We start from the raw sequence: 24390 nt of genomic DNA on the forward strand, positions 1-24390 counted from the left end.
ATAATTGATATTTTACAATTAAAACTAATAGTCGACAATTCCCTTTGAATTTCGAGGATATAGAGAGGAGTATCGAAGTTGGATCCCCCTAATCGGGGCACCGGGCCCCTTTTTTCAAACTACACTCCTGTCTCGCGTGCAATATGGCGAGATACATGACGAACCCCCGAATAAATTGCAAATCGAGCTGCATCATCCTAATCGCTCGTCGTTTCTCCACAAATTCGTCGTTTTAATCGCGCTTTTACGGAAACCCTTTCGGATAGAGAGAGCCGCTGCCTCGAAAGCGCCTCGAAGCGTCGAAAGCGCGTTAAAAGGGCGTCTCGAAAAATGCGGAGGCGGAGAGGCTGGACGCGCGCGAGCACGCTTTCGGTCGGGCAGCGCTTTGGCCCGAAAAATTGACGCGAAATTCGACGACTTCCCGGCGACGAGCTGCCGAATACTACTCGAGTATACCGATCGTGGGGGAACCGCGACCCGGGAAGATGCTCTACCTCGAGGATTACGTCGAAAGTGCGTACGACGAGCGTCCCGCTCGATTCACCCGCTGAATCCTAACCTCCTCTCGCGGAGCGCTCGGCTAACCTTAAAAACCAGGCCGCGATTCGAGATCGCGCGAGGCTCTTTCGCGAGCCCGCGGACGAACGCAGCCATTTTTGTTTACGTTTCAATTTTCCGCGTCTCCGCTTTTTGCAATCTTTTGAGTTTTTGTAAAATAATGGGTAATCGTGTTTGCTTTTCGACACGATGTCTCGTCGAGAGGTTAGGCGCATGAATTGTCGACATCGGCCAATTTATTATTGTTGTGTTGATGGAGATAAATTTTTTTTTTTTTTTTGTTTGTTGCTGGAATATTGAATTTTATTCGTCTTTTTGGGGATTAAAAATTGATTCAAATATATTTTATTTTTCACTTCTAGGATAAGTATTAACAATGTGTTTTGTTAATACAAATAATAATGATAAAGAAGAATAATAATACTGATAAGAATTGTTAATTTTGCAATAAATTTAATGCTTGCTTATTTATAAAATTTGTCAATAAATGAGAAAGACTAATAGTTGCAATAGCGCTAAAGCTAAGAGAGAGATTTGCTTGTTAAATTTTTACATAAGTCGCATTGAATATTATGAAAATATAAATATATAAAATATAAATGGCTAAAAGTAATGTTTAAATTTAAACAAAACATTAATTTCTCTTTATGGTTTCAGTGATCGAGCATCTTCCGCAAGAGTTAAGGGATCGATTTACAGAAATGAGAGAAATGGATCTAGGTGTACAAAGTATGTATTCTTTGATATACAATAAGACAACAATGATAATAATAGTAGTAGTAATATAAAATTAATGATAACAAATTTATTTGGTATCTTCAGATTCCATGGATAGCTTGGAAAAGAAAGTGAAGACATTGTTTTGCAATGCTAAGAAAATGAAGCCCAGTGAGAAAGAGGCGGAATACGAGGCTATTAGAAGGGAATACTACAAGACTTTGGAAGATGCTGATGAAAAGGTGCATTTAGCTAATCAAATGTACGACTTGGTGGACAGGTATCTAAGGAGGCTCGATCAGGAGCTGCATAAGTTTAAAATGGAACTGGAAGCGGACAATAAGGGCATTACCGAAATCTTGGAAAAGAGATCTCTCGAACTGGATCAGCCTCCTACGAATAGTAGCCAAAAAGAAAATCGTTACAGTTTCACACCGAGTAGAACACGAGATAATCATAGCCATTGTAAGTCTTTAATGCCAATTTTTGTTCTACGTTAATTTTTAAAGATAGAACATAGTGTATTTTGTTAAATTCGCAAAAACATTAATACTCCTCGTAGGCCAAATTTCAAGATTTCAAGGTTTGTAAAATTTATTGATTAGAGCAAATCTATTACTCCAAGTGGAGAACAAAGTATGATTCGTGACAATATTCCTACACAAGAATAATTAGCAAATTTTATTTTTGAATTTTAGCTCGATCAGAGAAGCGGCGAGACTCCAACGCGTCTTCCACGTCCGTCGAAAAAAGGTTGGCGATCGAGAAGCTGCCGGCGACGACGAATCTACCGGAGTCGCGACCATCTTCGGCGAATTCTGGACCTATTATCGCAGCGAGCAATGTCGCGACTGCGCCAGCGACGATCGCCAATTCTGTGGGATCGGTATGCTATAATCTCGGTCACATCGGAGCAGGTGGTAACGCTATCGCAGCGGCCGCGTCGCAAGCGATCGCAGCCACGCAGTCGATGCAGCAAGGTAGACGCTCGGCCAGTTTGAAGGCCAGCTACGAGGCCATTAACACTGGCGGCGTGCACGCCGCGGAATTCAGCAGGGAGTTGGCAGGCGCAGCGCAAACTGCTATCGCAGCCATCCAAGAGACCACGAAGAAACATAAAAAGTAAGTAGAATACATAAAAGGAAGCGAACTCTGATTATTCCGTTCATTGATAGATTATTTCTATGAAAGTTTTGATCACACACACACATCTGGATCAATTATATATTATATATTATAATTATATATTATACTTTGCATGTTTTCAGCGAAATAGTGATGTCTTATATTACTAAAAAATCTATCATCTAGGATATTTTATATATTTTATAGTGAATTTTTAAGAGAGATTAGATATTCCTTTCAAGATATTTTAAAGTTATACAATTGGACATTAAAAAAATTTATTATTAAATTAGAGATACTTTATAATCCTTTTTATTTTATTTTGTAAATTTTTATATATGATTTCTTAAAAAATATATTGTAATCTCGATATTATAGGAAAGTGACCGCCACTGTGCCGAGTTCAAGCGTAATTGCAGCCACGGTTCAGCAGCCTGTATCGCCGCCTGTGGTAACCACAACTATGCAAGTAGTGGACCCGGATAATCCGGAATGGACGTGCGATCCGAACGAGCCACGTTATTGCATATGCAATCAAGTGTCGTACGGCGATATGGTTGCCTGCGACAATTCAGACGTAAGTTAGACGTCGGTATCTTCGAAATACGTCAGAGCGGATAAATTTGTAACAACGATAATTATGTTATTAGTGCCCCTTCGAATGGTTCCATTACGCTTGCGTGGGCATCAGCGCGCCACCCAAGGGAAAATGGTACTGTCCCCAGTGCACGTCCTCGATGAAGAGACGTGGCGGGCGGAAAAACTGATTAGACAGGAAGAAAAAGTGGAAGAACGTTGATCATGTTGAGAAAACATCGCTGCTACTACCTCTTAGACACTGTCCATCTTGTATCGACTTAGTTAGGAAGTCATTATTAGAAGCTCTTATTAGGTATGACTTTTTCAATATAATATTGTTCCGAGTTCGCGTCGTCTTTCGACTTTCGGACTTGCTCTTTTTTGCAATCGATCGAACATACATCGAAATGACAATGTTGTAGAAATATATCGAGATACGTCATTGAAGATGGTTCGAATCGAAACATTTTTTAAATATCTTGATGTGTGTTTCCGCTTTCCGTTTATGTCGGAGCAATAAGGGAAGCGGGACAAGATGAATACAGGTGATTTGGAAAATACGAGAACGTTAACGATGTGTTTTTTTCGACGAGTTTAAAATTTACTGTTCCTCGTCGAAAATGTAGATTCTAGGCGCTTAGTTATCAAACGTTTCCCAGCAATGTGTAAATAAATAAATAAATCCATTTTTTAAGTAATTGTAAATTGAATTTAGTTTAATATATAGTTTAATAGAAATTTAATTTAAATGTCGGGAGTATATATATATATATATATATATATATATATATATATATATATATATTTAAAACGTTGAGAGCGAAGAATTTACTTTCTTGATGAAGGAAAAGTGAATGAATTTTAAATTCGTCTGAGAATTTCTCTGGTGATTTTCCCTTTCAAAGTTATTCTATACAAACAAGTTCTGCAAATGCTAACTGAAATGAATACGAAAGCAGAATTGTAGCGAATCGGTGTATGAATAAAATGAATCGTGCAGAAACGAATGTTGCTGCCAAAATGAATGATGATATTTCTTTCAATTAATTAGTTGTCACTTTTATATTCTCTATATTTTGAAATGATCATTAATCTTTCCTGATTTATCCTTCCAATATAAATTCACTAGATGCAATTAATACGTTTCAAATTTTATTTTGTGCATGAAAATAAGATTCACTTACCAATCACATAAAAATTTTCCAATATTCTTTGAACATCTACAATTATGCTATTCTGTTTGAATATGAATCTCTATACATTTAGCACTTAGTTATTTAACAGCTTAAGCATAAAATTGCGTGTTAATCAAATACCATATTAACACATTGAAATATTAACACATTGAATACGACTAAGAAAATAATGATAAAATCTAAATCCGATTTTGCAATATCAATCGCGTATTTGTTTTAAATTATCGACAAATGATTGCATTAATGATGTTAAAGTCAGTAATAGTACAGAAAATTATTTATTATTGCGATCGGTGATTGTGCAAATTACGGAAAGTGATGATAGGCAAACGTGATCTGTCTCGCGTCAATGTTTTCTCAAAATTCGAACATCATGCTAATAATAAATAAGCTTCGCGAACGGAACAGCCGTGTATCTCTTCGTGTTTATGTTTACATTTACGTTACGTTTGAGATATAGGAACGAGAAATTCGAATTGACGGCACAACAACTTTTTGAAGCTAATCAATATAAACGAATTCTCTGAAAATATTAATTTCGTAAGCGAAACTGTATATAAGACAGAATAGCTCTGTGATAAATAAAGCATATACAGAGAAAAAAAATGCTGCCGTCAAGATGAACAGTCATATCTCTTTTGACTAGTCATCTTTTTCGCGTCGATATGATTAAAATTTATTATGTCTTCTATCTTATAATTTCTATTTTATTTTCGTTAAAAATTTAATCAAGATGAGAGTCAACACGCGCTAAAATTTCTATTTTGTGCAAGAAAAATATCCATCACTTACCGATCGTATACAAATTATCAGAATATCTTCTTTGAACATTTTCTGTTTCGTTATATTTTTTTATAGTTATATGAGTTTCATTGTCAGACGACATAGATTTAGCTAAACGTTCCCATAATACCATGGAATGCCATATCAACAATGTAATTGCAGATTCCGCATTTGGGTAACGTATCGCAGTCAATATAGTGATAATTAAGATAATAATTATCAAGAAGAAATGATATATGTTCCATGATATATGTTCCATCATTTTATTATTAGTTATCACAAAGTGTTTGTTGTTTTAAGTTATACCAAAAAAAGTTGCATTAAAATATTAAAACTGCACACACGACTCGCGTAAAATTAAAAAAAAAGGTAAATTATTGTAATCGATTGTATACGAAACTTCGAAGAATCTTAGGCATCTGCGTCAATGTTATCCGGAAATTGACGATAAAAGTTTCGCGGTGTTTCGGAACAGTCGAATATTGTCCCATCATTTATGTTTATATTTACATACTTTTTTTAGAATCTTGGACGCGAAATTTTTCAACGCACAATAATTTGAATTTCGAAGCTAAAAATTATAAACAAAATACTGATTTCGAAAACAACGTACTAAAACGAATAGACATATAAGCAAAGTAAATTATGTAAGATAATATTATCGAGATAAATAATCACATTTCTTTCCATTAATTCGCCGCGTTATTCGTATTTATCTCTTTACTTTTATTTTAATTTCCTCTCTTCTGGGTTGACAATAAGAGTTGATTAGATATGATAAATATACGTTTCAAATTTCTCTATGAAAATATAAATTTGAAATTTACTCACTGTGATCGGTTGTCTTCCTTTAAATTCCTCGGAACGTTTCCAGTTTTATTAATATGATTACTTATGAGCTCGACTTAAAATCTAACGTTACGAAAAGTATATGAGGATATGAAAAATAGCAACATGAGAATTATACATTTCATTATCGCTAAATTTTGTGGCGCTAAATTTGTTCCCAACTTATCTATAGAAAATAATAGAAAGATGAGGATGATACAGATTATATTACTACATGCCAAAGTGTTCAGATCGGCTTCAGTGTCCATTTTATATTGTCGTTAATAATAGATACCGAGCGCACAAATTATCACTATAGTTGAATTTATATTAACAGCGTGATTTGCTTATGACAAATCAACTGTGATAAATCAACTGTATCGCGTCAATGTTTCTCGGCAAATGATGAGAATCGCACCAACAGAAAATATGTATGTAACATTTCAAAATAATTGTCCTTATCACGTTTATTTACGTAACCTTTGCGGGATGCTCGGATACAAAATTCTAATATTATATTATTGAAATTGTCCTATATACATGTCTTGCGAAGATATTTTGATTTCGAAGATAACGATATGATATATAAAGTAAAATGAATCATGTAGACAAATGCCGCTATCAAGATGAGAATTTTTTTTTATTAATTGACCGCGCTCTTTGTGTTAACAAGTACAATATTCGTATTTATCTCAGCTTTACTCTTATTTTAATTTCCTTTCTTCAACAATAAGAGTGGCTAGATGCGACAAATATATGTTCCAAATTTCTCTACGAAATTATAAAGTTAAAATTCACTTACCCCGATTAGAATTCTCTGTCCGTTTCCAGTTACATTAATTCGACTACTTATGAGTTTAATCAGTTTATTAGAATGGTTGAAAATAATTTTGTATAGCAAATTCGATCAGTATAGTAAATAGTATTATTAAATTTAGAAAGTTTATATATTCCCAATTCTCGTCAATAAAAAGTGTGATCATAAAGATTAGTACGAAGCAGAAAAAAATCAAATGTAATAAAATGTATGGATCCATTTTATATTATCGTTAATAATAGATACCGAGCGCACAAATTTAATTATTACTATAGATTGAATTTATATTAACAGCGTAGTTTGCTGCTTTATGACAAATCAACTGTGTCGCGTCAACATTTCTCGGCAAATAATGAATCTCGTCAACAAAAAATTTGTAAGAAGTTTCAAAATTATCGTCTATCCGTGTTTATTTACATTACCTTTGCGAGATACTCGGACGCGAAATTCGAATACATTGCCATCGAAATCGTCCTATATATATGTCTTGCGAAGATATTTTGATTTCGAAGATAACGATATGATATATAAAGTAAAATGAATCATGTAGACAAATGCCGCTATCAAGATGAGAATTTTTTTTTATTAATTGACCGCGCCCTTTGTGTTAACAAGTACAATATTCGTATTTATCTCAGCTTTACTCTTATTTTAATTTCCTTTCTTCAACAATAAGAGTGGCTAGATGCGACAAATATATGTTCCAAATTTCTCTACGAAATTATAAAGTTAAAATTCACTTACCCCGATTAGAATTCTCTGTCCGTTTCCAGTTACATTAATTCGACTACTTATGAGTTTAATCAGTTTATTAGAATGGTTGAAAATAATTTTGTATAGCAAATTCGATCAGTATAGTAAATAGTATTATTAAATTTAGAAAGTTTATATATTCCCAATTCTCGTCAATAAAAAGTGTGATCATAAAGATTAGTACGAAGCAGAAAAAAATCAAATGTAATAAAATGTATGGATCCATTTTATATTATCGTTAATAATAGATACCGAGCGCACAAATTTAATTATTACTATAGATTGAATTTATATTAACAGCGTAGTTTGCTGCTTTATGACAAATCAACTGTGTCGCGTCAACATTTCTCGGCAAATAATGAATCTCGTCAACAAAAAATTTGTAAGAAGTTTCAAAATTATCGTCTATCCGTGTTTATTTACATTACCTTTGCGAGATACTCGGACGCGAAATTCGAATACATTGCCATCGAAATCGTCCTATATATATGTCTTGCGAAGATATTTTGATTTCGAAGATAACGATATGATATATAAAGTAAAATGAATCATGTAGACAAATGCCGCTATCAAGATGAGAATTTTTTTTTATTAATTGACCGCGCTCTTTGTGTTAACAAGTACAATATTCGTATTTATCTCAGCTTTACTCTTATTTTAATTTCCTTTCTTCAACAATAAGAGTGGCTAGATGCGACAAATATATGTTCCAAATTTCTCTACGAAATTATAAAGTTAAAATTCACTTACCCCGATTAGAATTCTCTGTCCGTTTCCAGTTACATTAATTCGACTACTTATGAGTTTAATCAGTTTATTAGAATGGTTGAAAATAATTTTGTATAGCAAATTCGATCAGTATAGTAAATAGTATTATTAAATTTAGAAAGTTTATATATTCCCAATTCTCGTCAATAAAAAGTGTGATCATAAAGATTAGTACGAAGCAGAAAAAAATCAAATGTAATAAAATGTATGGATCCATTTTATATTATCGTTAATAATAGATACCGAGCGCACAAATTTAATTATTACTATAGATTGAATTTATATTAACAGCGTAGTTTGCTGCTTTATGACAAATCAACTGTGTCGCGTCAACATTTCTCGGCAAATAATGAATCTCGTCAACAAAAAATTTGTAAGAAGTTTCAAAATTATCGTCTATCCGTGTTTATTTACATTACCTTTGCGAGATACTCGGACGCGAAATTCGAATACATTGCCATCGAAATCGTCCTATATATGTCTTGCGAAGATATTTTGATTTCGAAGATAACGATATGATATATAAAGTAAAATGAATCATGTAGAATGTAGACAAATGCCGCTATCAAGATGAGAATTTTTTTTTATTAATTGACCGCGCTCTTTGTGTTAACAAGTACAATATTCGTATTTATCTCAGCTTTACTCTTATTTTAATTTCCTTTCTTCAACAATAAGAGTGGCTAGATGCGACAAATATATGTTCCAAATTTCTCTACGAAATTATAAAGTTAAAATTCACTTACCCCGATTAGAATTCTCTGTCCGTTTCCAGTTACATTAATTCGACTACTTATGAGTTTAATCAGTTTATTAGAATGGTTGAGAATAATTTTGTATAGCAAATTCGATCAGTATAGTAAATAGTATTATTAAATTTAGAAAGTTTATATATTCCCAATTCTCGTCAATAAAAAGTGTGATCATAAATTTTAGTACGACATATAAAAAAATCAAATGTAATAAAATGTATGGATCCATTTTATATTATCGTTAATAATAGATACCGAGCACACAAATTTAATTATTACTATAGATTGAATTTATATTAACAGCGTAGTTTGCTGCTTTATGACAAATCAACTGTGTCGCGTCAACGTTTCTCGGCAAATAATGAATCTCGTCAACAAAAAGTTTGTAAGAAGTTTCAAAATTATCGTCTATCCGTGTTTATTTACATTACCTTTGCGAGATACTCGGACGCGAAATTCGAATACATTGCCATCGAAATCGTCCTATATATATGTCTTGCGAAGATATTTTGATTTCGAAGATAACAATATGATATATAAAGTAAAATGAATCATGTAGACAAATGCCGCTATCAAGATGAGAATTTTTTTTTATTAATTGACCGCGCTCTTTGTGTTAACAAGTACAATATTCGTATTTATCTCAGCTTTATTCTTATTTTAATTTCCTTTCTTCAACAATAAGAGTGGCTAGATGCGACAAATATATGTTCCAAATTTCTCTACGAAATTATAAAGTTAAAATTCACTTACCCCGATTAGAATTCTCTGTCCGTTTCCAGTTACATTAATTCGACTACTTATGAGTTTAATCAGTTTATTAGAATGGTTGAAAATAATTTTGTATAGCAAATTCGATCAGTATAGTAAATAGTATTATTAAATTTAGAAAGTTTATATATTCCCAATTCTCGTCAATAAAAAGTGTGATCATAAATTTTAGTACGAGATATAAAAAAATCAAATGTAATAAAATGTATGGATCCATTTTATGTTATCGTTAATAATAGATACCGAGCACACAAATTTAATTATTACTATAGATTGAATTTATATTAACAGCGTAGTTTGCTGCTTTATGACAAATCAACTGTGTCGCGTCAACGTTTCTCGGCAAATAATGAATCTCGTCAACAAAAAGTTTGTAAGAAGTTTCAAAATTATCGTCTATCCGTGTTTATTTACATTACCTTTGCGAGATACTCGGACGCGAAATTCGAATACATTGCCATCGAAATCGTCCTGCGAAGATATTTTATTTTCAAAGATAACGCTATAAAACAATGCGATATATAAAGTAAAATGAATAATGTAAAGTAGAGACGCTATCAAGATGAGAATCTTTTTCGATTAATTGGCCGTGTTCTTTTAAATTTGTTAGATGCAGTCATTATCCGCTCGAAATTTTTTTTATTTTGTTTACGAAAATATGAATTCAAGATTTACTCACCGCGATCGGTTAGAAGTCTTCCTTTAAGTTCTTTTAAACGTTTTCGGTTTTATTAATATGATTACTAATGATATAATAAGTCACATGATATAATTATAAAAGAAAATGAAATATATCAACGTAAGAATTATATATTTTATCATCACTATATGTGTTTGTGGCGCGTTTATTTCCATGATATCCATATAAATAAATAGAATGACGATCCATCTAAATGAATGGAATAGGATGATAATGCTGAGCATGATAATAATAATTAAATCAAAATATATTAAAATGTTCAAATCCATTTTATGTTATCGTTAATAATCGATACCGAACGCACAAATAATTATCGCTATATTTGAATTTATAAATTCAAGTAAAATTCAATAATATATTTTTAACAGCGTGATTCGCTGGATGACAAATCAACTGTGTCGCGCCAACGTTTCTCGGCAAATAATGAGCATCTCGTAAACAAAAAGTAAAGTTTCAAAACGATCGTCTATTTATCCGTGTTTATTCACATTACCTTTGCGAGATACTCGGACGCGAAATTCGAATACATTGGCATCGAAATCGTCCTATATACAGTCCTGCAAAAATATTTTGATTTCGAAGATAACGATATGATATATAAAGTAAAATGAATCATGTAGACAAATGCAGCTATCAAGATGAGAATCTTTTTCGATTAATTGGCCGTGTTCTTTTAAATTTGTTAAATACAGTCATCATCCGCTTGAAATTTTATCTTATGTACGAGAATATGAATTCAAAAGATTTACTTACCGCGATCGATTAGAAGTCTCCCTTTAAGTTCCTCGAAACGTTTTCAATTTTATTAATACGATTACTTATGCTCTACTTATGCTACTTAAGCTCGACTTTTAAATTCTCATGATATAACTATATAATTATATAAGAAAGTGAAATATATGAACATGAGAACTATATATTTCATTATCACTATATATTCGTGGCGCGTTTATTTCCATAATATTTATATAAATGAATAGAAAGAGTAGGATAATAATGATGATAATGATTAAATCATATATTAAAATGCTCAGATCCATTTTATGTTATCGTTAATAATCGATACCGCGAGCGCACAAAAATTATCACTATACTTGAATTTATATTATTAACAGCGTGATTCGCTGGATGACAAATTAACTGTGTCGCGTTAACGTTTCTTGGCAAATAACGAGCATCTCATCAACAAAAAGTTTGTAAAGTTTCAAAATCGTCTATTTTTATCCGTGTTTATTCACATTATCTTTGCGAAACTCGGACGCGAAATTTGAACACATTATCATTTTCATTCGAAATTTTATCTTGTGTACGAAAATATGAATTCAGATTTACTTACCGGGATCTGTTTGAAGTCTCCTTTTAAGTTTTTCTATACGTTTTTAGTTTTATTAGTTCGATTACTTAAAACAAGATAAACTGCTCATAAAAATATGCGACTCATAGAATAAAAATGAATATATTAGCAATAGAAAGCAATACAACATCACGATAGCCATCCATAGCGTACATTTCCAAATTATATATAATTATATATTGATATTCATAAAAAATGTGAATACCCAGAGTAAATATGTGAATATACAGAGTACATACATGTCCTGCAAAAGTAGTTTGATTTCAAAGATAATGCTATAAACGATATGATGTATGAAGTAAAATGAATCATGTAAAGACAAATGTCGCTATCAAGATGAGAATCATTTTCGATTAATTGACCGCACTGTGTTTAGCAAGTACAATTTGTATTTATTTCATTTTTATTTTTATTTCAATTTCCTTGTGCAATAAGAATTGGCTACATGCGATATACATATGTTCCAAATTTTTTTACGAAAATATAAAGTTAAGATTCACTCACCATCGGTTAAAATTCTCTTTCCAAATTCGTCTCCAGTTATATATTATTCCGATTATTCATGAGTTTGATGAGTTGACCGGTTTATTAGAATAGTGTCATTGTTTAAATATCTATATATATATTTAAATATATATTTATGTATCATTAAATATATATTTATGTATGTTAAATATATATTTATGTATGTTAAATATATATTTATGAACAGTGTCATTGTTTAAATATATATATATATATATTTAGCAATTAAGATCAGTGGGAACATAATTGACATTAATTTTATAAAGTTTGCATATTCACCAGTTTCGTCCATACAATATATGCATGCAAATATTAGTACGAGGCAGTTAAAAGCAATACGTAATAAAATGTGCATTTTATGTCGTTAACAATAGATACCGAACGCGTAAATTATCGCAATCTGCGACTTGATTTTGTATTATGGATAGAATCTTAGAGGACAAGATCAACTGTGTCAATGTTTTTCGGCAAATGATGAGAATCTCGCTAACAGAAAATATGTATGTAACATTTCAAAATAATTGTCCTCATCACGTTTATTTACGTAACCTTTGCGGGATGCTCGGAATTCTAATATTATCGTCGAAATTGTCCTATATACATGTCCTACAAAGATATTTTGATTTTGAAGAACGCTATAAAACGATGTAAAATGAATCATGTAGAGATAAATGTCGCTATCAAGATAAGAACTTTTAACTATTAATTGACTATATGTTTTAGCAAGTATAATTCGTATTTATTCCTTTTACTCTTATTTTAATTTCCTTTCTTGTGCAATAAGATTTGGCTAGATGCGATAAATATATGTTCCAAATTTCTCTACGAAATTATAAAGTTATAAAATTAATTTACAGCTATTGATTAGAATTCTCTCTCCGTCTCCAGTTACATTAATCCGATTACTCATGAGTTCAACCGGTTCATCAGAATAATGTTATTAAAATAATATTAAATTTTTAAAATGTATATTGATAAAAATTGTGATCGCCATCGTCAACATTGATATTAATTCTCTAAAGTTTATATCTTCCACAGTCTTGACAGTAAAATATAGGCTTATAAAGTACATTAGTGCGAGGTAGATAAAAACAGTAAGAAAATGTACAGTTTCATTTTATGTTTTCGTTAACAATATCGAGCACGCAAATTATCGCAAATCTACGAGCTGAATTTGTATTATGGATAAAGTCTTGGAGGATAAATCAACTGTGTCGCGTCAAATAATGAGAATCTCGCAAAATCCGAAGAAAATATGCAACGTTTCAAAGTAATCATCCTTCTTATCGTCTTTATTTAACTTTTGCGGGAACACAAAATTCGAATATTGCCATTGAAATCATTCTATATATATGTCCTGCAAAAATATTTTGATGTTGAAGATAACGATATGATATATAAAGTAAAATGAATCGTGTAGAGACAAATATTGCTATCAAAATGAGAATTTTTTTTTTTAATTAACCGCGCACTTTGTATTAGCAAGTACAATTCGTATTTATCTCATCTTTACTCCTATTTTAATTTCCTTTCTTCTGCGATAAGTGGTGGCTAACAAGCGATAAATATACGTTCCAAATTTCTCTATAAAATTATAAAGTTAAAATTCACTTACCCCGATTAGAATTCTCTGTCCGTTTCCAGTTACATTAACCCGATCACTTATATGAGTTCAACCGGTTCATCAAAATAGTGTTATAGTTCAAAATATATAATAAATATTATCATCATAATGCTTAGAACGAACCAGACAATAAATAAAACTAACAAAATAAGTTCCCATTTCTTCACTTCTAACTTGTCGTGTAATGATTCGCAATAATCCCTCATTTTATGTTATCATTAACAATAGATATCGAGCGCGTATGTTACTGCAATCTGCGACTTTATATTATAGATAGGAAATTAAATCTCGACAAATCTGCGAATTTATATTATAGATAAAGTCCTGGAGGACAAATCAACTGTGTCGCGTCAACTTTTTCCAATGATCAAATGATGAGTATCTCGACAACAAAAAATTTGTTTCAATATAGTTTCAATATAGTCCTTTTGATCGCGTTTATTTACGTAACCTTTGCGGGACACCCGAACGCAAAATTCGAATATTGCCATCGATATCGTCCTTTATACATATCCAGTAAAAATATTTTCATTTCGAAGATAAAACGAATTAATATATCAAATCAAAATGAATCATGTAGAGACAAATGTTATCAAGATGAGATTTTTTAAAATTAATTAACCGCGCTCTTTGTGTTAGCAGTACAATTTATATGTATTTCATCTTTATTCTTATTTTAATTTTCTTTCTTCTGTAACAAGAGTCAGATGCGATAAATAATGCGATAAATATGTATTCCAAATTTCTTTATAGAAATGTAAACTTAAGATTCACTTACCATGATCGGTTAAAATTCACTTTCCAGATCTGTCTCCAGTTATATTAATCCGATTACTTATGAATCCAATCGGTTCATCAGAATAATGTTATTGTTTTAAATATCTATCTATAACAATATTCGTCAGATTCATCAATATCATCATTAAAGCAAAACATTTTATATGTCGCCAATTCTCGTTGTTCCCATTATATGTACATATAAAGATTGGTATGAGGCAGAATATAACAAAATCGTATAAATTTAACAGATTCATTTTATGTTATCGTTAATAGATATCGAACGCGCACAAGTTATCGCGATCTGAATTTATATTATAGATAGAGTTCTCTCTGGAGGACAAATCAACTGTGTCGCGTCAACTTTTTCCGGCAAATGATGAGCATTTCTACAACAGAAAATTTGTAACATTTCAATATAATCGTCCTTTTGATCGCGTTTATTTACGTTACAGTAATCGCAGGCTACTCGGATACAAAATTCGAATATTGCCGTCGAAATGGACCTACATGTTTTGCGAAAATATTTTGATTTTCAAGATAACGATTTGACGTATAAAGTAAAATGAATCATGTAGAGACAAATATCACTATCAAGATGAAAATTTTTTAAAATAATTGTCCGCTCTTTGTGTTATAGCAAATACAATTTATATTTATCTCATCTTTACTCTTATTTCAATTTCTTTTCTTGTGCAATAAGAGTTGGCCAGGTGCGATAAATATATGTTTCAAATCTTTCAACGAAAATATAAAATTAAGATTCACTTATCTCGGTTAGAATTATCTTTCCAAGTCCGTTTTCACTTATATTAATCCAATTATTTCAACTGGTTTTTATCTGAATAGTTATTATACTTTATATCTTTGTTTTCGAAAACATATTTTATCAGTTTCGTCAGTATCATTAAAACTAAATATCTTTCCTGTAATCGTTGAGTTCTGATAAAATAATATATAAAAAGTAGTACGAGGTAACATGCAAATAAATCGTATACGTATAAATTGAACACATCCATTTTATATTATCGTTAACAATAGATATCGAGCGCGCAAATTATTGCAATTTGCGACCTGAATTTATATTATAGATAGAATCTTGGAGAACAAGTCAACTGTGTCGCGTCAACGTTTCTCGGCAAATAATTCGCCAACAAAAAATTTGTTACGTTTCAAAATAATCGTCCTTTTGATTCCGTTTATTTACGTACTTTTGCTACTTGGATGCAAAAATTGAATATTCGAAATCGTTCTATATACATGTCCTGCAAAGATATTTTAATTTCGAAGATAACACTATCAAACGAGATGATGTATAAATTAAAATGAATAATGAATCGTGTAGAGACAAATGTCGCTATCAAGATGAGAACTTCTTTTGATTAATTAGCCATGCTTTCTTAAATTTACTTAAATGCAATCATCATTTGCTCCACATTTCATCTCGCGCACGAAAATATAAATTCAAGATGCATCGGTTAGAGATTCTTTCCTCTTGGGTCGTTTCTAGTTTCTTGTTTATTTATTATCGATCTGACTATCTTAATCTTTAAGATTGATTCCATGACATGAGATGTATTCTTCAATTTTATATTTATGTTTAAAAAAAAGTGAACACAAAATTTAAGAAGTCAATTATACAAAAATATACAAAATTTGTATAATTAATTTATATTAATATATATATATATATATATATATATATATATATATATATAAGACATTTTATGTACTTACAGTTTTATTCATGTATTATCTGATATAGATAGATCGCGAGTTATATCGAAAATTCTGCAAACATATTCACAATGTTGCAAATTATTTAATTTAGTCGTGATTGTACGATGTACTGTCAAATGCTGTTGTGACAATCAGAAGTGTCATTTACGTTATATAAATCAAATAAACATTAGTACATTTTTATGAAGCAAAACATGTCAGAAATCTTATCAAAATTATGTGACAGACTTCTTATCTTTAATTTTGTTTTATCTCGTTTTGTCTAAAACACAAAGTCAATTTTAAAACAAAGTAATTTTTTTAAAAATTTATTTAATTTCCTTCTGCAAAGTTTTATGTATTTATTGTGTGTAGCTGTCATTTGTAGATATATTTATATTGTAATAGCTTATATAATTTCTAGGAATTTCGTTGGGAGAATCGGTTGAGCGACAAATAATGAAGGGAGGAAACGGCGATCTTAGAAATGAAACTAAAGATAGAATTGACGTCGATAAACCACTTTGGAGTCAAGATACGTATTTGGGAAGGTGGCTGCATTATGCCTTCATCACCGATTGTCGCACGATTATCGTGCCGACAAGCAAATTGTGGGAGGCGAAGAAGCTCTGCGAGAATTATAAGTGAGTTGCGATGATGTATCTTTTGATGTTTTGAATTAATTTTAATTTTACGGAAAATAAGTTTATTATAAGAATATTATGTAAAAGTAACATTTGTTTAAGATATAAAAGATAATACTTGCATTATTATTTATTTATCGAATAAATAGTAGGTTATTTTAATCAATAATTAATTGTAGAATTTAATTAATAATTAATAATTAATATTTAGAGCCGGTAAGGAGCCGGAATGCCTGCAGAGAAAAGACATAATCTACGCGAAGAAGCTAAGGGACAGCGCCTTTCATCCCGATAACGGCGAGTTTATGCATGTGATAGGGAGAATGTCCTTCCAACTACCAAGTTCCGTCGCCCTCACCGCCGCAATGCTAACTTTCTACAGGTAGACTTTTCCGCAAATGAATAAACGATCATCCCCGCATACGCAAATCCTTTCTCGAATTCAATCATATTTATCGTGCGCGCATCTTCGTCAGGTCCGCTTACGGCGTGATAGCGTGTCAATTGGTTAATCAAGGTTTCAATGCGTTTGTCAATTACACCAATCGAAACGCGATGAGCGACGAACCGCAAGATACCAATGTGATCCAACAGGCCTTCGTGCTCGCGACTGCGGCGAGTTGCGCGGCCGCTTTGGGATTCAGGAAGCTGTTCTCTTGCAGAGGAACCCTTTTTGCAGTTAATCCGCTAAACCATTTTTTGCTCCGTATTCTATCTAGATAACAAAAAAAAAAAAAAAAAAAACAAGGAAACGTAGTGACTATTAATATAAATTTTAATATTAATAAATTTATATTAATAGTAAATTTTATATTAATAATTATTATATCTATTAATATATATTATATTTATATTATATCTGTTAATATATTATATTTAATATATTTATCTAATAATATATCTAAATTATATCTATTAATATATTATATTCTCTATAAAAATGCATAATTAAAGGGGATATTAATTATATCAAGAAATATTAATATTAATTATAATCAAGAAATGTAAAAAATTAATGATTATTAATTCAACAAATTGTCTTCTTCATAGAGATTCGCTCCGTTCTGCGCGGTGGCTGCCGGCAACATAGTGAATCTTCCCATTATGAGGCAACGGGAAATCACGCGAGGTATCCCTATATTCGTCAGAAACGAAAATGAAATCTGCATCATGAGGTCGCAGGTGGCTGCCGTCAAGGGTATCTCCGAATGCGTCCTCACCAGGATAATAATGGCCGCGCCGGGAATGTTGATGATCCCAATTATCACGCAACGAATGCAACCGTATTGTTTCTACCAGCTTCGTCCGTGGATCGCTTTTCCCGTCGAAATCGGTTTATGCGCGCTTAGGTAAGTTTTATTAAAGTGCATATTTGCGTTACGTTGCGCAAACAGCGACGGCAGCGTCGCTGAAATATATTGCGCGACATTCGTGTGCAACCGTGTTGAACCTTATGCAAATTTATATGCAACAGTATTGATACTGCAACCTGTTGCATCATGCGCTCCTTTGAGTTGCAATGTTTGATAATAGAAGTAAAATAAACAAAAGGAACTATAAAGATATTAATATAAATATGTTTTTTTTATTGGCAGTTTATTAATCATGATCCCTTCGGCGCTTGCCATCTTCTCGCAGAAAAAGTAAGCAAACAAGAAATTATTATATTTTTTTATAATTTGTATTATATTTGTATTAGAATGATTCAATATAAAATAATACAAATATATGTATTATTTGTTGCAATATATATAAGGAATTAATATATACACGTTAATCATTTTTTTACAAGCTCGATGAAGCCAGATCTATTAAAGATATATCCGGAGGAATATGAAATATTTCGAGAGAAAATGGGCCAGCGCAAATATCCGGATTTTGTTTATTATAACAAGGGATTGTAATTAGTATAAATAAAAGTAAAATTCATAAATTTTCTTTTATATTATTAGATTCTTTTAAGAAATGGAATTGCCAAAATAAAGATTAGGATTGGATAAAGTTAGGTAAGAATAAAATAACTGCTATTTAATTATTTAACAACGTTTATTCATGTCTTAATTGTCTCTCTATATATAGCATTGTATTTTTTTATTAATCATATATGCAGCAAAGTTTTTTGTCGTATCATTAAATATGGCAGCATTTTTATTTTCGACAGACGTCGAAAATGCAACGCAAATAATATCAAGAATAATATTAAGTAACAATAATATTAAGTACTTAAGCAACATTCTCCCGTGTTTAAAATTGTTCTGCACAGAAAGTAACATTTATAATATATAAAACTTTCAAGTTAACTCTTAAGAGATGCCTGAGAGAAACCATCGAGTGGTTATTAAAACAAAATTATTGCTAAGATTTGTGTTTACACGTAACTACACTTCGATAAAGCACTAAACCTATATTGTCAACGTTTCATTATTTATGTTTTTTATTGCATTGCAAATCTCGACTATCTATTGTACGATATATTTCAGCGTGTCGACGAAATTTTACATTTTATATCTAAATCCTAATTTTTAATATTAACATCTCGAACGTTCAATATTTTAAATCACATAAAAGAATTGACAAAAGGATCGATTCTATAAATTCTATTAATTATGATAATAGTTCTATTAATTATACGTGTTTCGTTTCTGATCCAGCAGAAAAGTTTGCCACGGAGTGCGTCAATTGAAACAACGACATTTACAAAGGATGGAATAACGCTTACTTAAGACACGGTTTCATAAAACTAGAATCTTTCATACCATTATAATCCCTTGTTAAAATACAAATATTTCGGTATTTCACCGCCTTCGCAATTTTTCTTCAGCAATTCGTAGTTTTCTGGTTCCCAGCGCTGCAGAGTGGTTGCCTTAATGGAACTGTGAAACATAATAAAATAAAATAACAGTAAAGTAAAGAAATAGCTATAGAGATGTAGGATTTCTGAAAATATTATTTACCAATTTTGCGGGAACAAAGCACATGCCGTTGGTACCATAAACGTTAGCCTAAAAAAGTAATAAGATACAAAATGTAATAATATGACGATGTGAGAGTGGATTGTGATTAAATTAGAAGAACAGAATACTCACGAGACTCCGCACATCATAATTTGTATAGGTGCGTGCAGAGGTCTAATTTTTTGCATCCACGCGTATTTCTCCAACCTTTCCATTATAGGCGGCAGGATAACTGTGGAGAGATATTAATTATTATTTTAATTAGTCAGAATGTGTGTAATATTTTAATAACGCTGAAAACCGATTCGTAGAATATTTTAATGAGCAATTTATATATATATATATATATATATATATATATATATATAAGATAGTATTGATTTATATATATTCACACTCGATACGTACGCATGCCAGGTGCGCACATGACGATTCTCGAAATAACGACTTGAGTGATGCCTTTTACGGCTGCGAGCTGAAATTATTTATTAACATTTATTGTATATTGTATATTTATTTCTATTTATAAAATTCGAAAATACTTGAAGTATGAAGTACAAAGTATATTGATTTTCATAAGAAATTTAATGCAACAGGAGATAGACTCGCGAGATCTCACCTTCGATCTTGTATGTTTTTTACCGTCTTCGTCAATGAGATCCACGCCGCTGCTGATTTCGTTTTGTCTCATTAGAGGGATATTAGCGAAATTAGCGGCCGCCACTGCTGCGAATGGAACATACCTCTGAAAATTTTTTTAGAATCTGGTTCAGGGCAATCTGGGACGAGTTTTAGAAAGTTTGCTTTAACTATTATACAGAGTATCTTGAAAAATAAAAACTATCATTACATTAATTTTTTAATTTTTTCTCAGCGAATTTAAAATTAATTATTCTAAATTACACTAAAAAATAATTATTTATCATTGGTATGAAAAAAATTTAAGACATTATATAATTTTCAAACTGCCTTCGCAAAACTTACAGCCATCAAAGGACTTGCGCGTTTCTCCCAATATGATTTACATCCTATCGCGGTTATCATCGCCGCGATGGTGGCACTGACATAAGCTGCACCTAGCTGGTTGGTGGTTATAGGACTGTTAGCATTTCTGTTGGTGTAATTGACGAGAGCGTTAAAAGATTGGTTGACCCATTGCCAGAAAACCACCGCTTGCGTTGTTCTAAAAATCAAATCAACATCTCTTATTATGCTAAAAAACTCGAATTAAGAAGTAAAATATCATATAATCTAATAAACAGAATAAAATATTATTCATTAACATTAAATCAACATTTAAAAATGATTAATTAATATTCTTTTCTTTTTACAGCTTGGAAGATTCTCAGATTTCATCACGATATGACTAAAAAGAAAAATTTTCAATATTGATCACAGCAAGGGAAGAATTTGAAAATATTCTGCAAAAAAACCTGTAAAACTGGAGCATAGCGCCGGTGATGGCCATTCCACCTGGCACCTGGAAGGACATTCTACCGAAGACGTTTTGTAGGTCGCCGGTGTCGGGATGAAAGGCTGACTCGTACAGCTTCTTCGCATAGATAATTTGCTCTCTGGTCGTATCGGCTGGCTCCTTGCCAAGTCTACAAGGTATATACAACCATCTCTGAGTGATTAGAGAATATGAAATATCGAATAAAAACAGCAACTTGGCGTACATTATCATCAATAATAATATAATTTTTTGTAATAAAATTTTAATAAGATTTTAAATTAAAATTCTCTCAATTATTTCGAGAATTAATAGTATATAGATGAATTAAATATTATAGAATTATAATTATAAAGTAAATATATGAAATACTGTAGAAAAGTTTTCGACCGATCAATGAATGTCGATTTTGCAGAAAATAAAAATTTCTAAATATACATATTTTTTTGCAATTACCTGTATTGTTCGCATAATTTTTTAGCAGCTAATAACTCTGATTCGGACACGATGCAAGTGCGGAAGTCGGTCATCCACGCAAAATACTTCCATCTTCCCATGAAACTGTTGAGATCCCACAAGGGTCTGTCCAGATCCAGTCTCTCGTTTGTCATCGTGGACGATCAAGAAATTTTTCCGGCACAGATCTAATCGAGAATCATAATCATAATTCGTAAGTGAAGACACTGCCATAATCTTTGAAAATTAATTTCAAAAATCGAAAAATTTTCAATACATTTTTAAACTATTCTTTTAATTATTTCTTAATATCTTTATCTTCTATAATTATCCAATATTTACTTATTTATTTTATTTTATTTGCACGTATGCGCGCAAATAATATATTTTAAGAAAAGATATACGTATTTTTGATCTTCAATCAAATGATATAGACGCGTTCTTACGTTTTGCATAAACCGTGTATAATGTTACAAAGAGTCCGAGAAAAATCAGAGTATTTATAGTTTTGGTGTGCGAGCTCTGGGCATATTAAAATAGTGTGCAGCGGTGTCGAGCACTTTTAACATATACGAAAGAATTTTTGCTCATTGTCTAGGATAATGCACGATATTTTTCATGAATAGAATAAACGATAATATAATTATAAAAGCAAAAAAACCGATGTACGTGCAAATTTTCTTTAACGCGAAAAACTAACTGTGAAATTGTTATTTTAATAGGCGAAATTAGTTTCTTTTTTACACAAACACTAGTTAATATAATTTTTAAATCGACTTGAAGCTACATTTATTTTTTTTTGTCTTTTAAGTTTCTCTTCGTCAACAATTTTGTTTCAATTTTTGTCTTCGAGGTATAGATACAGAAAGATAAATTTATTTATCATATATATTATTCATTTATATTATTTATTTTTATATATCGAACGTTTTTTGAATCACCTTGTTAAATAATATTTTTTGGCGGCACAGGATTAAAATATGGGTTTTGACGTATTATATCAAATTTTACAAAAATCAGATTTTTATATCGGTTCTTTTATAAAGCGAAACTATAGATGCAAACGCTAACTTCGAAAGCTTGCGCTGATATGCATTTAATTATCAGCTGTAGCAAGACGGACTTTTATTTTTAGATAATTGCAATGACATCGGAGTGATAATGATTACTCGAACGCACAATTTAAAATAAAGTTTTACAAGTTATAAAACATATCTGTTTTATTGCAGAAAAGCAGAAAAAAGCTATAATCGAATTTCTTATTTTAGGAATGTAATAAGCAATCATGTCACGCGCGAAATAAGATAAAGAAACATTCCTTGAAAGTCGGAGTGACGTGGGATCCTACGCAACGTCATGACGGAATTGATCAACACCATTGAACATTATCGGAGTTGTGTCATTCACGTGTATAAGTCAGCGCTAATCAGCCGAGAGCAAGTCGAGATTGACGCAAGAGTGTATCATATGCATCAAGGAACCCGACACACACTTTTCAATCGTTAGTTTCTTTTAAAAATTTAATTTAATTATTTAAATAATTTAATGAATAATTAATTAAAATAGATTGAAATTTCATCAATCAAAATGAAAACTTGAACGATTAAACAAAATTGGTTCTCTTCACTTATATTGCCATTTAATTAAGTTAATTTAATGTAATTAAACTAGCCTTAACTTGATTACATACTAATATAAAAGTTTATCATTTTTTTCAGAGATTCTTCAAAGAAGATTTTCTCATTATCCCTCTCTATCGATCTCTAACGACCCTGCATCGTTTCCAGCTATTAACAAAAACGTGTGAACATGGCTTAACAGGCGTGGACGTGCCACACGCTGAGAGCACGCACTTTTCGCAGGACATACACGCGTTGTGTCAACACTCCTCTCTCACGTCACTTTATATCATCCGAGTCCGATATCAGCCCGGTCTCGGGGAAGAAGACGCGGTCGCGAAGGGCGACCCAGTTCTCTCGATGGGCATTTTGTATGTACCTTTGTCGTTGCGCCGGCAATCACCAGTGGTTTCAACCGATTGCTCTTTACATTAAACGTCCAGCTACAACATAGAGAACATGGAGAAGGAGAATATCTCGGCGAAGGCGTCGCCTTGCAGCGCTTACGCAACGCTTGCTTTATTAAAGCATAAATCCGTCACTCGCTTACCGTGAGACCTCTGGAACCGCGCTCGGCCGTTCTCGGCCGTTCCGTACTTCGGATGTCGACGGGTGCCGAACCTGAGGAAGAGGCAGCGATCGCGCGAGAAGGCTCCTTGCTACGCTACTGTCACCGGCGAGCGTATCCCTCAATGGGGTGGCCGCGCCAAACCACGTTTCACGTCGTTGTAACATTGTTGACAACAGCGTCGACGCGATTCAACTCGCATCATCAGCCTGAAACATGCACAAGATAAAAAAAATTATGCTACCGACGTCATATTCTAATTTCCACTCTTCGAAAATCTGGAATTGATAGCATTGTCTACGAGCTATAAAGGCGAGAATCCCGGGGGACTCTTTCGGGGGATCCTCGAT

The 24390-nt window shown here is 31.9% G+C and overlaps 3 protein-coding genes across 6 annotated transcripts; 2 read left to right on the forward strand and 1 right to left on the reverse strand.

Annotated features, from left to right (window-relative positions):
• The first annotated feature begins 126 nt into the window (after positions 1 to 126).
• Positions 127 to 4004, forward strand: Ing3 (inhibitor of growth family, member 3). 2 transcript variants are annotated; one of them, XM_083052127.1, is made up of 6 exons: positions 127 to 762; positions 1216 to 1287; positions 1381 to 1740; positions 1974 to 2397; positions 2779 to 2977; positions 3051 to 4004. In XM_083052127.1, exons 2-6 carry the CDS (start codon positions 1260 to 1262, stop codon positions 3165 to 3167), a joined length of 1128 nt encoding a protein of 375 aa, XP_082908253.1. In that variant the 5' UTR covers positions 127 to 762; positions 1216 to 1259; the 3' UTR covers positions 3168 to 4004. The 2 variants fall into 2 exon arrangements, with proteins under 2 accessions (XP_082908253.1, XP_082908252.1); XM_083052126.1 differs by having other exon boundaries at positions 127 to 513.
• Positions 4005 to 16779: 12775 nt separating this feature from the next.
• Positions 16780 to 21394, forward strand: LOC145944195 (sideroflexin-2-like). 3 transcript variants are annotated; one of them, XM_083052394.1, is made up of 6 exons: positions 16780 to 16990; positions 17202 to 17372; positions 17467 to 17668; positions 18041 to 18339; positions 18586 to 18633; positions 21278 to 21394. In XM_083052394.1, exons 1-6 carry the CDS (start codon positions 16806 to 16808, stop codon positions 21312 to 21314), a joined length of 942 nt encoding a protein of 313 aa, XP_082908520.1. In that variant the 5' UTR covers positions 16780 to 16805; the 3' UTR covers positions 21315 to 21394. The 3 variants fall into 3 exon arrangements, with proteins under 3 accessions (XP_082908520.1, XP_082908519.1, XP_082908521.1); XM_083052393.1 differs by lacking the exon at positions 21278 to 21394 and adding an exon at positions 18783 to 18894; XM_083052395.1 differs by lacking the exon at positions 18586 to 18633 and having other exon boundaries at positions 21278 to 21386.
• On the reverse strand, positions 19739 to 22008 carry LOC145944196 (sideroflexin-2-like). The gene is made up of 8 exons (XM_083052396.1): positions 21854 to 22008; positions 21378 to 21548; positions 20929 to 21127; positions 20564 to 20689; positions 20353 to 20419; positions 20077 to 20176; positions 19945 to 19992; positions 19739 to 19863 (listed from the first exon to the last, which is right to left on the reverse strand). Exons 1-8 carry the CDS (start codon positions 22006 to 22008, stop codon positions 19749 to 19751), a joined length of 981 nt encoding a protein of 326 aa, XP_082908522.1. The 3' UTR covers positions 19739 to 19748.
• Positions 22009 to 24390: the final 2382 nt, after the last annotated feature.

This window comes from Prenolepis imparis, unplaced genomic scaffold (assembly GCF_030444845.1).
Source record: "Prenolepis imparis isolate NDT839.2.m4 unplaced genomic scaffold, iyPreImpa1.0 SCAF_12, whole genome shotgun sequence".
Taxonomy (NCBI): Eukaryota; Metazoa; Arthropoda; class Insecta; order Hymenoptera; family Formicidae; genus Prenolepis; species Prenolepis imparis.